Raw genomic sequence first — 18,291 nt, 5'->3', positions numbered from 1 at the left:
TTAAAACTTCTTCCAGCTCCACGCCTTGAGCTCCAGCAGCTGCGCCAGAACCCCGTCCGACCGGCCGTACACAGCGGAGGCGAAGGCGCAGTCCGGCGGGCCCGGATCCGACGCCGGATTCGAGGACACGAACTGCCGGAGCGCTCGCTTGACGTTCTCCGCGGTGAACCGCCGGACGGCCTCGCGATTGGGTCGCCAGAAGCCGGCGTCGCCGCCCTGGTGGATCCGCACGCCGGAGATGCGGAAGCCGAGGGCGAGGCTGGTGGTGTCGCGGTCCTTCTTGAGGCATTTGCGGACGTAGTCGTCGAGGGCGGAGGGGTACCAGGTGCGCGCGCCGATCTTGATGTCGATGAGGGACGGGCGGCGGAGGCCGGCGGCGAGGTCGTCGAGGACGAGGTGCGGGTGCGGGCCGGAGCCGTCGGAGGCGGGGAGGAGCTGGGTGCCGTGGAAGCCTGGGAAGAAGGCGTGGACGTGGGGAGGGACGAAAATGGTGACGAGCGACGGAGCGAGTCGCGATTCAAGGGTTTTCCTTTAGGGCAAATTGTTGATACGGGCTCGGGCTTGGACGGGCCGCGTTCGGGCTGAGTATGGGCGCGGGCTTGGGTCGGGCCCGGGCCGGGCCAATGAGATACCCGAGCCCGGCCCGAAATAGAAATGGGCTGAATAATTAAGCCCGAGCCCGGCCCGAAATGCATTGGCCCTAGCCCATAGCCCGGCCCGCGGGCGGCCCGACCCGATGGGCTTCGGGCCGGCCCGAGCCCACTTCCAGCCCTACTTACACCTCAACAGAATTAGTTAGGATTAGTTGCATTCTGTTATAGTTTAGCATTGCTTACTACTCAGATTAGTTACCCACTAATCTGACTTGAATATGTATAAATACCCCTAGGATCTGTACAGAAAGAAATGAAGAAAATAGAATCTTTTTCAGCCTTTCCTTCTCCTCTATTTTTTGTCACTTTTCTTCAAGTTTCTAACATGGTATCAGAGCCAGCTTTGTGGTTTTGATAGAATCATGGAGGAACATCCTTTGCTTCTTTTTCTTCCCTTGGAGGTTATGTAAGATGGATCTTCTGTTCCTTGATCCGTTTTTCTTCTCGAGATCATTCTCAAATGGCTGATGGTAAATCTTCAGACCTTGTTTCCCCATTCTGCTCATCATCTCATGTGCCTTCTCCTTCTGAAGATCTCAACATCCCCTTCTTCCTTCATCACAGTGATAATGCTAACACTATAGTGATTACACCTCCTCTGACACGTTCCAATTATCTCTCATGGAATCGGTCTTTCACATTGGCTATCTCTATTGAGAATAAATTGGGTTTTCTTGATGGAACTGTCCCTACTTCAGATTCAACCAGCTTCCTTTACACACCCTGGTTAAGATGCAACAACTTGATTCTTTCCTGGATTCTCAACTCTATTTCAAAAGAATTGCATCAAATGTTCTTTATATCAGTTCTGCAGAGGAGGTATGGAAGAAGCTTAAGACTTGGTTTGCCCAACCGGTTAATATCAGAATTTATCACACCCTGCATCAACTCAGCTCTATTGTGCAAGGAACACAGTCTGTAAGTGATTACTTTACTCAACTTAATGCTATTTGGGAAGAATTGCACAATTACAGACCTCTGCCTTCTTGCTCTTGTGGACATTGAACTTGTAATGCAGTAAGAACCATTAGTAAAGCTCAGTAGAAAGATTATGTTTTCAAGTTCTTGATGGGGTTAAATGATTCATATGATAGCATTAGAGGATAGATTATTCTCATGAGCCCCATGCCTTCTTTGGATAAAATCTTTTCATTGATTTTACAAGAGGAAAGACGGAGGCAACACGCACATTGATGCTACCTGTCTCTGAGTCTTCTGCACTTGTTGCATTTCACACCAAAAAGAAAGATTAGTCTAAAATCAATTGCTATCATTGTGGAAGAGTTGGGCACACTAAAGAAAGGTGCTACAGGTTGATAGGATTTCCACCTAATTTTAAATTTACTAAGACTAAATCTGGGTATTTTAGTGGTGTTTCTACAAACAAACATTTAGCAAACTAGGTGTTCACTCAAGGCCAAGAGAAAGAATTGATAAAACCATCCCAATCGCCTCTCACTTAAGCTCAAGTTCAGCAGCTCATTGCTCTAGTCAATGCTCAGACGCATCATTAGCTTAATCTAAGTGAGTAGTCCTCTCTTCAAACATCTAAGCCACTGCTTTCCAGCCCGACTATGCCCACAGACACAACAAACATTTAGTCTTATTCCAATATGGCAGGTACAAGTCTCTCTAATACCTCTGTTATTTCTGTTTTCTCCATTTTTTCTGCCAATCATCATCAGCATTTTGTGTCACCCAACACACAATCCACTCCATGGATAATTGACACAGGAGCAACTGACCACATGGTTTGCTCTACTTCTTATATTACCTCCATAACATGTGTGACTCAAGCCTATGTTCAGCTGCCTAATGGAACTAAAGCAAGGGTGACTCACATTGGCACTGTGAAAATATCAGAATTTCCAACTCTTACTGGTATCCATGTGTACCTTCCTTCACTTTTAATCTTCTTTTTGTCAGCAAACTCACTCACAGCTCTTCTCTCTACCTTATTTTTTTGGATAAATTTTGTTTCATACAGGATCTCTCTTCATGGATGACGATTAAAATTGCTAGAGTTCATAATGGTCTCTACTTCCTTCTTCCAAGTTCTGCTGTCAATCATTCTATTCCTTCCAAGCATACTCCACCTCCCAATAGTCGGGCTTTCAATGCTAATGCAGAATAGAACTTTGATCTTTGGCACTTTAGATTAGGACATTTATCTAACTAGAGGTTGAATTTGATTCAATCTCATGTTCCTGATGTAAAGTGTAATGAACAAATGCAATGCACTGTTTGTCATTTGGCTAAATAGGAAAAAAACCATTTCATATGAGTACCTCAGCCACTTCTTCTCCTTTTTGATTTGATGCACTGTGATATATGGGGTCCTTACTCTCAAGCATCCATTTAAGGCCATCAATTTCTTAACTATTGTTGATGATTGTAGCTAGGTGACTTGGGCAAATCTCATGAAATTCAAATATGAAGTTAGACCTCTTTTGCAGTCCTTCATTTATATGATTCAAACACAATTCAATGCCAAAGTAAAACAAGCTAGAACTGATAATAGAGTAGATTTTCACATGCCTGAATATTACAGTTCTAATGGAATTTTACACCAAAAGACTTGCATTTATACTCCACAACAGAATGGAGTCTTTGAAAGAAAACATCAACAGCTCCTCACTGTTGCTAGAGCTCTTCTCTTTCAAAAATCTCTTCCAATCAAGTTTTGGATAGATGCTATCATAACTACCACTTATTTGATTAACAGAACACCCACTCTCGTTCTCAACAACAAATCACCTTATGAGGTTCTCTTTACTTTAACTCCTTCCTACACTCATTTAAGAGTTTTTGGGTGTCTATGCTCTGTCTCCACTCTCAAACATAATAGAACTAAACTTGATCCTCGAGCTAGGAAATGTATTTTTCTTGGGTATCCGGCAGGGTTAAAGCCTACAAAGTTTATGACCTAGAAAATCGGTCATGTTTCATTTCCAGGGGCGTTATCTTCTATGAATCCACATTCTCTTTTCAGAACTCTAGCACACAAATTTCTTTCTCTTCCTCACCTTCATCTGATCTGGTCTTACCTCCAGCCATCCTAGATATCCATTTATCTGTCTATCCCACTCACGCAGAAACCAACCTTGAAAACTGTTGCCCAGATAGACAACCCAAGAGGGGGGGGGGGGGGGGTGAATTGGGTTTTACACTAATTTTTCAATTAAAACGTTTGTGGATAACTAATTAATTCTTTTTGCAGGTTAATTAATTAGATGCTGCGTGCAGTGAATGAAAAGAAAGTGCAAATAACAAGACAATCACAAACACAAGGATTTTATAGTGGTTCGGAGCTAACCCTTGCTCATACGTCCACTCCCCAAGTCTCACTTGGGAATTCACTATAACCCCTCGGATTACAGCTGGTTGTTTTGCAAGCTCACAACCCAACTTGTTGTTTTACGAGGTCACAACGAACTCGGTCGGTTTTTCCAGGCTCACCGACTAGAACCACCCCGATTGTTTTTCCGGGATCACAATCGAACCCTTACATGTTGGTTTCAACCTAGGCTCACCAACAAACCTATATACCCTTGATTCAATCTCCTGATTGAATCAAGTAAGAACCAAATGGAAAGAACAAAGACAAACAGAAAAATAGAGCTTCTAAAAAGCAGATATACAGCGATATATATAAGAGAAAAGTTAAGAGCCCTCAAACACGTTTGAGATGAAGTAGAGAAGGGCTTCTTGAACTTTGGGTCTCCTCTTGAATGTCTGGATGACTTGGAGGCGGGAGGAGACTTCTTTAATGCTGGGAAGAGTTGGTTGACTGGAGTTAATGGCCCTCTTCCTTCTTTTCCGTTGAAATCAGTTTGCAGATGAAGGATTCTTGTTTTCTTTGAGTAGAATGTTACTTCTCTGCTTTGCTACAGTCCTCTGTGGCTATTTAAGCCATTCCCCACGGAAACTAGCCGTTAGACACACTTTACTAGCCGTTCTGCACATTCTGCACATCCTGACAATGTGTCCGTTGGGGTCGGAGTCGACTCGCGCGATCTGGAGTTGACTCGGCTGTAGCAGGAGTCGACTCATGCTTTTCTGGAGTCGGTTCGGCAACTGTTCCGGATTTGAATTAAAGTGAGCTTCTCGACTGGGAGTCGACTCGACTTAATCCGGAGTCGACTCCCCAAAATCTGGAGCTGACCTTGCACTTTTGGAGTCGGCTCATCCCATGGAATCCATAGAGCTATTCTTCAACTTGGCTCACTCGAGTCGACTCGGAAATTCTGGGAGTCGACTCGGCGCTCAGAGCCCGAACTCCCGATCTTCTGTCTTTTGGCTCGTCCAGTCTTGGAGTCGACTCGAACTGTTCCGGAGTCGACTCGGCTCTCAGTATCCGAAAAACAGTCTTCTGTCTTTTTTGGAGTAGCGCTGCTTTGGAGTCGACTCGAACTGTCTTGGAGTCGACTCGCGTCTCAGAGAAAACAATACTATCTTCTGTCTTTTTGGGGTCGCGCTGTCTCGGAGTCGACTCGGGCTTTGCGGGAGTCGACTCGGATCTCAGTGTCCGAAAACTGCTCTCTGACTTTTGCCTAGTATAACACTGAGAGTCGACTCTAGCTTTCTTTGGAGTCGACCTGCCAACCATCGGAGTCGACTCGCGTTCCTCAGGAGTCGACTCGGCTCTCAGGGTCCGAAAACTGCTCTCTGACTTTTTGTCTGTAACTCCCTGGAGTCGACTCATATTGCTCTGGAGTCGACTCGGCTAGCATCGGAGTCGACTCGCGCTCTTCAGGAGTCGACTCGCTGACAGGTTTTGAGTTGTATCTTTCTGCTCGTCTGTCTGTTCTCAGTCGAAGTCGACTCGTAATGTTCCGGAGTCGACTCGAGCCTGTGCCAGTGCTTCTGATACGCTTGGAGTCGACTCGTAATATCCCGGAGTCGACTCGAGTCTCAGACTTTGGTTCATCTTGACTTCTTAACTTATCCAAAATATCTTGAACCAAAACCAGATGCACTTAACCATAAATTTATAAGATTTTTACTGAAACACTAGATTGAATTCATTAGTAAGCATAAGATATACTCAAATGCTTTGAGCTCATCAAAATCAAATAGGGTTTTAATCAATCACTCCACAAAAACAACCTCTCACTTCATTCTCCAGCACCTAGTTCTCCATGTGCAAACTCAACTGTGCCAATTGAGTCACCCATACTCTATGGTCTAGTACGGTCAGACATCCACCAAATTATTTGCAGGATTATCACTGCAAATTAGCCACTACTACATCCACTAAACATTCAAATTCCCAATCTACTGTCCATCCTCGACATAAACATTTATCCTATGACCACTTGTCTCCATCCCATGAAGCCTACACACTCTCCCTTTCTCTAACCAAAGAACCTAAAACCTATAATGAAGCTGTGATCTCTCAGCATTGGAGAGATACAATGAAGGCTGAAATGGATGCTCTAGAAGCCAATGGAACATAGACTATCGCCACTATACCTCAAAGAGAAAGACAGTTGTAGGTTACAAGTATGTTTACAAAACCAAACTCAATTCAGATGGGACTATTGAAAGATACAAAGCAAGATTGGTAGCTAAAGAGTACACACAGAGGGAAGGTTTTGACTATCAAAAAACTTTCAATCCCGTAGCTAAGCTTACAACCGTCAGAGTATTTCTTGCTTAGGCAACAATCTATAATTGATATTTATGCCAATTGGATGTCCACATTGCATTTCTTCATGGTGATTTAGATGAAGAAATATATATGGAATTACCTCTGAGGATTAAGGGAGAGTCATTCAACAGAAATAAAAAGTTAGTCTGCAAATTACATAAATCTGTCTATGGCGTCAAGCAAGCCTCTTGGCAATGGTATTCAATATTCTCCTCTTCTCTCACTACCATTGACTTTCAACCGTCCAAATATGATTATTTCTTATTCACAAGAAGTGATGAGCATGGTTTTATAGCTCTTATAGTTTATGTAGATGATATTATTGTAAGAAGCAATAACTAACAGCTATTGAATCAATCAAAGCATACCTACACACTCAGTTTAAGATCAAGGATTTAGGGGTCCTGAAATATTTTTTGGGACTAGAGATTGCAAGATCGGCTGCTGGTATTTATTTGTGCCAAGGAAAATACACTCTTGAAATCTTTGAAGATGCTGGGCTTCTCGGCGGCAAACCAGTCACAACTCTAATAGAGCCCAATCATAACTATCACACTCATCCAAAGATTTATTAGTTGATGTTACAAACTATAGAAGATAAATTGGGAGACTCATTTATCTGACAATCACAAGACCAGATATAACATATGCTGTCAATATTCTTGGTCAATTTATGGACAAGCCAACACAAATTCATCTACATACAACTCACAGAATTTTGAAGTACCTAAAGGGCTCCATAGGTCAAGGCATTTTTTCCTCCTCTCAATCTCTTCTGCACCTCAAGGCCTATAGTGATTCGGATTGGGTAGCATTTCCGGATACCAGAAGATCAATCACTATTTTCTGCATTTTTATTGGAGACTCCTTGGTTAGCTGGAAATCCAAGAAATAAGCCGCCGTTTCTCGATCTTCTGCAGAAGGAGAATACGGAGCTCTAGCTCATACCAGCCATGAGATTGTTTGGTTGGTTGCTTTGTTGAAAGATTTCAAAATAGATCATCCACAGCCTGCACTTCTATACTGTGATAATCAAGCAATACTTCATCTTACCAGAAATCCAATTTTTCATGAGAGGACTAAGCATATAGAGTTGGACTGTCATTTTGTCGGGGAAAAAGTTTTGGCCAAAGTTCTTACACCAGTGCACATTACTTCAAAATTTCAACAGACAGACATATTTACTCAAGCTCTACTTGCTGCCGCACTACATTTTCTACCATCCAAGATGGGCAGTTAAATATACATGTCTGGAGGGGGAGTTTCAAGAAAGACAACTCCACCAGTTTCATAGCAGCCTCAACTGTTTTATAACAGTTTTCATAACATTTCAGGCAAGTTTCAACATTTCATAACAACTGTTTATAAACAGTTCCTTGAAACTGTTATTCGGAAATTTCTTCCACCTCCACTCTTACACCTCAACAAAATTAATTATGATTAGTTGCATTCTGTTACAGTTTAGTATTGCTTAATACTCAGATTAGTTGCCTACTAATTTGATTTGAATATGTATAAATACGTCTGAAATCTGTACATAAAGGAAGGAAGAAAATAGAATCTTTTTCAGCCTTTTCCTTCTCCTCTGTTTTCTGTCACTTTTCTTCAAAGTTTCTAACAACGAGGTCCCAGCACGGCGAGCTGGCTATCGCACCGAGGCCCTGCCGCTAAGAGAATTCCAGCGTGGTAATGGAGCCAAGGCAGAGACTCTGGAGACTTCCAAGGCTCAAGAGAGAAGAAGAGATGGAACAAAAACCGATGCTGAGGGCGACACGACCAGCCTTGCAGTTGATGCCGGCGAAGGAGCAAGGGCCCCGGCTCGCATCGATCCTAGCTCTAGAGGACCTCGGGATTGGGTAGCGAGCTCTTGAAGGAGATCAGAAGCTCCAAGCCCTTGGACTCACTTGATCCAGGGGCAGAGGCGGAGAGGTTGGCGACGGGGGACATGAGGGGGCAGCATCCATCGATGGATCCTGGAGGGTAAAGAGAGAGGAGAGTGAACAAAATGAAGGCATTTCAGCCATTCGTACACATCCATCAATGGTATCACACATCCAACCTTGCATGGATCAGCACGCAGCCCTTTTTTCTCCCCTCTGACCGCAGTTGATTCTGAATTGGAGATTGCACGGCCTGTAGGCCATGATGGCATGCATCAAGCCCAAATGCCAGCCATCACCAAGACAAGCGATATCAGCGGAACACTAGAAAATTTTTGACGTAGCACCTAGCTTCTAACACCATGGGCATCGATCTGGAGCTCCACCACGCACAGATATCACGCACCATTGACATCTGCGACAGTCCGGCATGCATCATAGGCTATCATCACAAATCTTCATGCAAATCCTGCGAACCATCGATCCCATATCATCCAAATCCGTCATCCAAATCAAAGCAACTGATGCTACTAGCTCTCTTATACATGCTCCTGCACCCTCATCTTTCTTTAGCTATTTGGCTATTTCGATCAACTAGTGTCGGCTTGTTCTCAGCTTATGCAAATACTCTCTTGTTTTATTTTATGTACTTCTCTGGCCTTTTTGTTTTTTAATCATCTCCTGGAGAAAAATAGAACACTGTTGCTGGAAATTGGATCCGGGGGCCGCCACGAAGCCGGGGAAGGAGGGGCTTCCGCCGCAGGGGCGGCGATCGACGGCGTGCCGACTGGTGGCGTCCTCCTGGAGGGGCTGAGCTCCGCCGCTGGGAGGGTGGTCGACGGTGCGCCGGCTGGTGGCGTCCTCCTGGAGGGGCAGAGCTCCGCCGCCGAGAGGGTGGTCGACGGTGCGCCGGCTGGTGGCGTCCTCCTGGAGGGGCAGAGCTCCGCCGCTGGAAGGGTGGTCGACGGTGCGCCGACTGGTGGCGTCCTCCACTGTGGGGTGCGAGTCCTGCAGGAAGAACCGGTGGCCGGGCTCCCCGGCGCCGGCCCTCCGATGCCTAAGTCAGAGGGGGCCAATATGTGGAGAGAGCAAGGAAGCCCGTATGTGGAAAGAGCAGCCAGAATATTTGGATTAGATCAAGAAGATGAAGAAGATGATGTCATCCATTGTATCTGTGCTGTCCAAGAGGGTTCAGTCCCAAGGGTCCTGAGAGTCCTCAGAGTCCAGTCCGAGTCCAGTCCCAGTCCAGTCCTCTTCCCCCCAGGTTCCCTTTTATAGGAGGATTCGGTTACCTGGGAGGTGACAGTAGGTTTGTCCCGTTCTGTAATAATTGGGCACGATTTGGCCCATTAATGGCGTGATGGAGAACGGGACCGGATCAGACCGGAATCAGGGAGTTGTCACGGTCGATCGAACCTGTTGAAGTGGTTGAACCGCCGGCCGTGGTGGGCCTGGGGTCCGTGGATGGTAAGTGCATTTACTACCGAATGAACCGGCGGTCAGGGAGAGCCATACGCTCTGATGGTTCAGTGATCCGGAGATCGTCTTGGGCCGTGTTCATTAAATGACTGAGTGCATCGGAGACTTGAGGGAGCCTCGTGCATTAATGGCAGGTCGTGCTAAATACCTGCGGAGATCTTATGCCTTGATGGCTTGAAGATAGCGGCAGGTTATAGTGGAGTTGTCAGGTCCCTTAGAGGGTCAAGCGAGAGTTGAATTATTTGGTAAAGGCATCGGCTCGGCAAGGGTGCCGAGCCGAGCTGGTCGCCCAATGGGGCACCCTGTGGCGGGGTTGCTTGAGTACTCCTGGTCGGCGCCTTCTGGGCGAGCACCTCCTAGCCGAGCGCCTCTACTTGGCGCTGTCTCTGGTCAGCGCTTTCTACTTGAGCGCTTCTTTGGTCGGCGCCCGCTGGTCGGCTCTTTCTAGCCGAGCATCCCTACTTTGTTATTTCGGTTGGGCGCCTCTTGGTGCTTTCTCTGGTCGGCGCTCTTTGGCCGAGCGCCTTTCCGGTCGGCGCTCCCTAGCCGAGCGCCTCCGTGGCGATGACTTGGGGTTTTTCCCCCCAACAATACTCATTAAAAATGTATCCCAAAGGGAAGTAAGACAACTTAACCTCATAAGCAAGTGACCGTGGCAAATAATATGTGATAGAGATATGGGCAACTTAAGCTACCCAACTACCAAGGGATGCAGCATCGGTTACTGCCATCTTTCTCAGATTCTTTTTCACGTCTTTTTTATCTATGTAATTTCAGACTTCCCTTTTTTTTCGCTAATACGGGTGGATCATACCCGACGGGTACAGATACACCCAATAAAGTCAAAAAATAGGATACCTCGGAGTGCCAAAGGCAGCTCCCCATCTCCAGTCCACAAGGTATCTCCAGAGTGGCGAGCTACATACGCAGCCACCCAATCTGCAGCACCATTAGCTTCACGGTAGATATGCTTAGCCTGAAAGGCCCATCCATCCCTCGCCATAGTCCATATGTCACGAAGCAATGGGTGGTCACTGACGTCACCCCTAGGACCCTCTCGGATCCAACTGATAACGGTGGCTGAATCACCCTCTAGGATGATAGACCTAGCCTGTAACACGCACCGGGCATGTCGAAGGCCCGCCCAGGCAGCTCTCAGCTCCGCGCTCGGAACCGAGGTGTCAAATAAATGACTGCCACCAACGGCCACAACCCTAGCGAAAGGGTCCCGAATGACGAAACCCGCACCTCCCCTCGTACCACCATCCAGGATTGACCCATCAAAGTTGACCTTGAGGAAACTCGGGGGTGGGGGCTCCCAGGTGAAAAACACCGTGTGGGATACTGCCGAAGCAGGGTGGGAGCCCCAGATGTCCCGAGCTGTCAAGGTCCCTCCGGTGGTGGAGGTGTGACACATCTCTGCCGCCTGGCTACAGGCACTCTCGACCACAAATCTCGGCGACATACATCGTTCACCGAATATACGGGCGTTCCTAGCCAACCAGATCTGGTAGGCAGTACAGCTCACTCGAGTCACCTCCTGACGAAGCGCCGGGGACTCCGAGCCCTGGCGCATGGCCTATAAGAACTGGTCCCTACAGCTTCACACCGGCTGCGGAACCCCTGCCAGACGCCAAGTGTCCCTCGCCCATGAGCACCGAAACAAGGCATGGGCGACCGTCTCGGCCACACCGCAAACCCCACACTCCAGGGGGATCCTCAATCCTCGTCCGCCAAGTACTGCTCTCGTTGGAAGACGGTCCCAGACCACCTTCCAAAGGAACAACGCAACCCTCGGGAGGAGGCCCAATCGCCAGATCCAGGCACAATCAGGACCAGGCTCGTACTCCCGCCTAAGAATGCGGGAAAGGATGCCCATCTTGACTCTGGGACTGGTCGAGGAACTCCACACTCGTACATCTGGTTCACCGCTCTGTGGCAGAGGGAGGGAGCGAACCCGCTCCGCCAGATGCTCCCCGAAGAAATGGGCTAATCGAATCTCGTCCCAACCGGCCTCTCCGGGGGTCATAAGATCACAGACCTGTAAACCCTCCCCAGCCTCGACACTGACAGTAGTCGGCCAACGGCACAAGGGGAGGCCATCAACCCATGGGTCCCTGGTCACATCGATGCTGCGGCCATCGCCTATCAGCCATCGGGTATGATCCGACACCATGGGCACATATCTTGCTATCTCACGCCATAAAAAGGAGCATCTCCGCCCTCCTCGAACCCCGCCCTCCAGGCCTACCCCCCCATAGCGGGCAGTCATGATCCGGCTCCAGAAGCCCTGCGGCTCCAGGATGAGGCGGGAAGCATGCCGGGCGAGGAGCAACTCTCGTCTCTTCAGGAGAGACAACACCCCAAGGCCACCCTCCCTGAGAGGGAGGCAAATACTCTCCCATGCCACCAGGTGCACCCCACGGCCCCCACCAAGCGAGCCCCATAAGAAGCCCCGAATCAGTCGCTCGATCTTCAGAAGGGCTGATCTTGGTACCACCGTGTTGGTCATGAGATAGATAGGCATAGAGCCCAAAACAGATCTAATCAGCAGAACTCTACCCATCATAGATAGAGACGCTGCTCGCTAGCCCTCTAGCCTACTCTGGACCCGTTGCACCATCCCGGAGCACTCAGATACACGCAGTCTCCTACCTGTAATCGGAACACCCAGGTATGTCCAAGTCCCGTCCTGCTCAGGCATCTCCAGAATCCTCCGAATCTCACGTCGAACCCCGGGTGGCGAACTCGGGCTGAAGGAGATGGAGGATTTCTGGGCATTCACTCTCTGACCGGATGCACAGCAATAGGCGGCCAAAGCCCGCCTAATAGCCTGGGCGTCTGCTACGCGAGCACGCGTCAGGAGGAGGCAGTCATCAGCAAAAAGTAAATGTGATATCGGCTAGGCCCCTAGAGCTGGGACGTAAGCCTCCAACTCTCCGGCAGCACACGCAGCCCGCAATGATCGAGACAAGACATCAGAACAGATGATGAACAGGTACGGGGATAGAGGGCATCCCTGCCGAAGCCCCATCATAGAACTAAAGAGTGGGGACGGAGAGCCGTTGGTCAAGATGGAAAACCACGGACTCCGGACACACCCCATAACCCAACCAATCCAGGTCTCATGGAAACCCAGACTCTCCAAAGCTAGCCTAAGAAAACTCCACCTGATTCTATCGTAAGCTCGTTCCATATCCAGTTTGATAGCCATCAGGCTTCGTCGCTTTGGGGCCCGTCGAAGATCCCACATCATCTCTTGGGCCACCATAACGTTATCGGAAATACTCCTACCTCCAACAAAAGCACATTGCTCTTGACAAATAATACCGGAGAGAAAGGGCTTCATACGATCCATTAGTATTCTTGCCACAACTTTGTATAAAGTAGTGCACAAACTGATCGGTCTAAAATGGCTCGGCTCGGACGCGTCCGCTCACTTAGGTATTAGCGTGACAAATGTGGCCTTCCAGTCATCAGGCATACCTGACCGACTAAAGAAACACAAGACCGCTTCTACCACTACGATCCGGACGATACTCCAGTATCTCCGGAAAAAGAAAGGGGGGAAGCCATCTAGGCCCGGGGCCCTGTCCTCACCCAGTGCCTAGACAGCCTCTCGCACCTCCCCCTCCGTCACTGGTCAAACCAACAGTGCATTCTCAGCCACCCCGATTTGGGATTCAGCTCTCGGGAGCAGGCTGGCGACATCCGACCCACTATCCTCCGTCCAACGGGAGCGAAAGAACTCGAGTAGGATGTGGCTGATCGCCGAGTCATCCTCCACCCAGTGACCCCGCTCATCCCGCAAGGAACGAATAGTGTTCCTCTGTCTCCTAATAACCGTCGATCGGTGAAAGAAACTAGTGTTCCGGTCACCCTCTCTGACCCACTGAATTCTGGATTTTTGTCTCCAGAAGATCTCATGTTGACGCAGGATCGAGTGATGGGTGGCGAGAAGTCCCCGGAGGCTTACCATATCAGCCTCGGGGAGCACGGCCACCTGATCTTCCCTACTTTGGAGGTCAGCAATCGCAGCCTCCACATCTTCCAGCTTCCTAAAAATATCACCTACGACCTCCCGGTTCCAGCGACGTAGCCGTCGCTTGGTCAACTCCAGTTTTCGTGAAACCCTCTGCATGGCGTCGCCGCGGACCGGCAGGCCCCAAGCTCCCCGGACAATGTCCCAGGATTGAGGGAATGATAGCCAGACTTTCTCGAAACGGAATGGGCTCTGGTGCCTCGAACCAGATACCGTCGAAAATAGCAAAGGACAATGATCCGAAGCAATCCGAGAAAGATGACTAACCCTATAGGATGGAAATCTGATGAGCCAGTCAGTGGAAGCAACAACCCTATCCAGCCGCTCCCACACCCTAGCTCGTCCGGATTGGTTGTTACACCAAGTGAAACGCGGACCGGAGAAACCCAGATCTACTAGGCCGTTCCGCGAGAGGAAGTCGTGGAACTCCCTCCTATCCACAGAGTCAGTGAAGGCCCTGCCTCCTCGTTTCTCACACTCCTCCAAGATGCAATTGAAGTCACCCACCATCGCAGACGGAAGTCCCTGTGCGATTAAGTGGGTGAGCTCGTCCCACAGAACCCTCCTAGTCCGATGGTTTGTACTAGCATACACTCCGCACAAGACCCACGGTGCAGCATTAGGTTCCGAGATGATCATGATGACCTGTTGGGAGCAGTTGTGGAATACGTCAACCTTAGCCACACCCCGCTTCCACAGAGCCACAATGCCCCCCGACAACCCCTGGGAATTTATAGCATACGACTCCCAGTCAACCTCTAACCGCCGTAAAACACGACTGAGTCCTCTACCGGATAGTCGTGTTTCATAGAGTAGGCAGATCTTCGGACTATGGATCTGACCGCCTAAAGGATGACATGAAGGCCGGCTTTGCCGCCCCCCTACAGTTCTACGCAAGAATCCTCATGGGGAAAAGTCCGAGAGGTTGGCCACAGGCACATCAACCCTCTGGGCCATAGGGTCCATCACCACCTCGTGATCAGGGTCAACCTGCTGACCCTCATCCATACTGGTCCCGGACATGACTTCCCTTCTTCAGCAGCCTTGCGATACCCAAGAAACCTTTCCTAGTTTCAATTAAAGCTGAGAGAACCATGAGGTCAGTTCTGTTGCTTGTTAAAGTTTCAACAACAACAAAAAAAATCCATAGAACTAAATGCTATATAACACTCAGGCACTAAATATTTGATTTTATTAGTTCCACACATGCCACTGCAATACTTACAGATGTCCCTAAAGCCCACCCGCGGGGACATCTTCAGTAAGAAGAACATCAAAGAGGTAGGTCTCGGCAAAGTATTTCCAGATTCTAAGTAGGCTTGATTTGATTTGTGTATACGTTTGTACATGCTTGTGCGTGTCCACACACGCATGCATGCATGCACACATAAATATAACATCCTTACTACGACGCATCAAGAAAAACTAAGCAAGCCTACAACGTATCAAGAAGAACTAAGCAAGCCTTCTGCAAGTTGACTGCATATTGCCTCCAGCGTACAATTGCAGAGCCCCATAACTTGGTAATGTGATAGATAAGAATAATTTTTCTGGCACTACAGAAGTTAATGATATGTGCCAAGAAGCTTTCTTTCAAGTCATTAACAAAAGCAAAGAGATGGATATGAATGTTTAAGATGAAAAAATCTTCTATCATTTTACATGCAACTTCATTCATGCTTGTCATGCTGTCAATTTAGAGAAGCTCATGTTGCTATTGAGTTTTACCAAACCACAATCGATAAAAAATACTATAAAAGGTAAGGGTGTACAGAATTTTCTTTACAGATCTTTCTTGTGGTCAGCTGAAAAAATTTCTTTGTAAGCATAACCTAGTGTTGCACTTCAAGCCCTTTTAACCATACATAGTTGCTGATATTTCAACTACCATGGAATTTCACCATCTTATGAAGCATCAGCAGCCTTGAGTTTTCATATTAGAAACTGAATGAAGTCATTATACAACACGTAACTGCTCATTTCAAAGATGGACGACGATTTGAAAGACCATAACCATCAAACTTATGCAAGCTTCATCTATCTATTCAGGTCCATATCACCATTTCACACTGGACTTTGATGAGGGGTTGAAGGCTTGTAATAGACATTACCCTTGCAGTGGGTCATTGGCAAAGGATTTGGCTTCCTACAGGTTCAGAAGTTTCTCTTACTGGTCTAGCGGCCTGAAATCCTAGCTTGTCCACTTCTTATAGCCCACACAAATATTCAGTGTCCTTGGTTTTTGTAACTATTGCCCTAGCCACAAGCTAACCTTAGCTTCTCATCTTACCTTGTCTTTCAGGTTTTAGTTTCCATTCTAAATCATGCATTGCGACGTTCATAGATATATGCAAATCTAGTATCAATAGAAACATTCTTCCTTTCAGAGAATGCTGAGACTCTTCCTAAGGGAAAACAGAGTTTCATGCATCATATCTAGCTAACTTTTTTTGGAGCAAAATGATGAATTATCATATTTAGCTATTGCACCATGCATAAGTGTCTTCTGAAATGCACCAAAACTTGTCATAGATACTTTGAAATGTTTTTCACATACAATAAAGCATAGGCGAAGTCCCTTCTCATTGTTCATAATGCACGATGTGGCCATCACAAAATGTGTTGTGGCTGTAGCATAATATAGCCACAAGCTTGACAACCTCTTCTAAGTAGAGCCAACATCAGAACTCGTTAAACCAGCCACAATCTACATATAATTCCAAATACTTAAAAACGGGGGAAAATAGCGCATAGCATTAACGACATAATAAGTTCCACTTGAGCCAATTCCAGAATGATATATGTAAAGTACAATGAGTTTGTGAGCAAGCTGGGCCCGGTTAGTTGCTCTTCTCTCTCTCGCACTCGGTCTGCTCTCCTCTTTTTTCTCTTTCTCCCCGTCTTCTTTCCTCCCCCTTCTTTTCCCTCTTTCCGAGGTGATTCGTTCTAAAACCTCCTTTTGTCATCATTTCATGGCTCTCAATGAAAGGAGGTGCATGGCAACATTTACCTCAGGGGAAAAAATTGTAGAGTACAATGAAACTAATATATTTTTTAATAAAAAAATGCTATTCCATTTTTTTTTAAATTTAGAAAGTTGGTTTGGCTTCCTAGATGAGGTTAAATCAGATACTTTTCTTTCATACATGAACAGCTGATATTAGCCAGACTCAAAGAAGCAGTACCAAAAGAAAATAATTTAACAATCAGGAGCCCTTTAAAAGAGAATAACCATACTTACAAATCTGGCCTTTGCTAGCCCCTCTATACTAATGCATTACACACATCAACCATAACCTTGCTTTGTCTTTAATAAGGATTTGGCCATTGGATACAGAGTCAGAGACTTCCCTCCAATACCTACAAGAACAACGACAGAAACCAACCATATTCTACAAGCAGAACAAGTGCATAAAAAAGTTCACATCAGAAGCCTTCTACAAGAGAATTCTTTGCAGTAATAAGCCAATTTCATATATATTATCAGCTAAAAAGATTCAAACTTTATGAGCTAAAAGACATAAAAATCCGGCCTTTGATAGAGAAATCGTTTCCCTTGGCCTATTTCTGGTACCCGCCGCCCCTGGCGTTGTCGTCTTCGACCACCCGGTCGGTGAGGTAGACCCTGGGAAAGTCGGCGGGGGTGAAGGTCTTCTCGGCCATCATCTTCTCGACGTCGGGCTTCCGGAGGACGGTGCGGCGGGGCGGGGGCCGGTCTCGGCGTCGGTCGCGGGAGTAGTACTGGATGTCGAAGACGTGGGCGGGGTCCGCCGTGGGGACGGAGGCCTCGGCGGGGGGAGTGGCTGGGGAGAAGCGGCGGTACTCGAGGGCGCTCGGGAGGGCGCTCCGGTACTCCGGGTCGGAGCAGGGACCGGTGATCTCCCACGGCTTCTTGAATAACCTCTTGAAAGACTGGAACAAGGATTTGGCCGCGAAGAAAGCGGAGGAGGCCATGGCGATGAGAGAGAGAGAGTGATGGAAGTTGAGTGGCTAATAGCGAGAGAACAGGAGAATAAATAAGGATTCTTTTATTTTCTTAAGCTCGGTCGAGGAGTTTCTAGATTGAGATGGGACATGAAGGCAGCTGCAAGGCTCATCCACACGTGTGCATGGTTTGCACGATCTCCAGACATTTCACCTACATTTGGTCGCTTCCATCACTTGAATGCTGGTTATAAATAATAGTAGACACGTAATACAAATGATTAAATTATAGAAAATAGCTATGAACTCGTTTATTGGTTAGCTAATAAAATTATTTAAATTAGATTGGAGGTGCATATAAATGTCACAACATTTAGGTTTGGCACCCAAACCCACTATAAATCCAACCCCTTCAAGTTCTACAAATTCAGATCTGTCCTTGCATGTGAACATTTTTTTTTCAGTCTTGATTAGATTTTGTGTATCTTATAGCAATAACTCCCCATTAAAGATTATGAAGTAATTTAATTATTGCTCTGATCTCGTACAAAGAATAAGATAAACATTTATAGATGCTCATGAGGTACTGATGCCGTAAGGTGTAATATATGTTGCAAATTGTCAACATTTCAAGCTAACTATGTTCATCATTGAAAGAAC

General features: G+C 47.1%; 2 protein-coding genes and 1 pseudogene across 2 annotated transcripts; all 3 read right to left on the bottom strand.

Moving 5' to 3' along the window:
• Positions 1–10,668, bottom strand: LOC148699897 (inositol polyphosphate multikinase beta pseudogene; annotated as a pseudogene).
• Positions 10,669–13,308: 2,640 nt separating this feature from the next.
• On the bottom strand, positions 13,309–14,217 carry LOC120113326 (uncharacterized). The gene has a single exon (XM_039134467.1). The coding sequence runs from the start codon at positions 14,215–14,217 to the stop codon at positions 13,309–13,311; it is 909 nt and encodes a 302-aa protein (XP_038990395.1).
• Positions 14,218–17,125: 2,908 nt separating this feature from the next.
• LOC103708264 (uncharacterized) lies at positions 17,126–17,727 on the bottom strand. Its single transcript, XM_008793106.5, has one exon. The coding sequence runs from the start codon at positions 17,659–17,661 to the stop codon at positions 17,269–17,271; it is 393 nt and encodes a 130-aa protein (XP_008791328.4). The 5' UTR covers positions 17,662–17,727; the 3' UTR covers positions 17,126–17,268.
• Positions 17,728–18,291: the final 564 nt, after the last annotated feature.

The sequence above is a fragment of the Phoenix dactylifera genome, chromosome 15, assembly GCF_051530095.1.
Source record: "Phoenix dactylifera cultivar Ajwa chromosome 15, Ajwa_hap1_PhDact_Kaust_v1.1, whole genome shotgun sequence".
NCBI lineage: Eukaryota > Viridiplantae > Streptophyta > Magnoliopsida > Arecales > Arecaceae > Phoenix > Phoenix dactylifera.
This window is presented reverse-complemented; position numbering and strand designations above follow the sequence as displayed.

What these genes read in the sequence shown, in the direction of transcription:
- LOC120113326 (XM_039134467.1), bottom strand. Translation starts at nt 14,217, where the DNA reads ATGGTGGGTGACTTCAATTGCATCTTGGAGGAGTGTGAGAAACGAGGA.
- LOC103708264 (XM_008793106.5), bottom strand. Translation starts at nt 17,661, where the DNA reads ATGGCCTCCTCCGCTTTCTTCGCGGCCAAATCCTTGTTCCAGTCTTTC.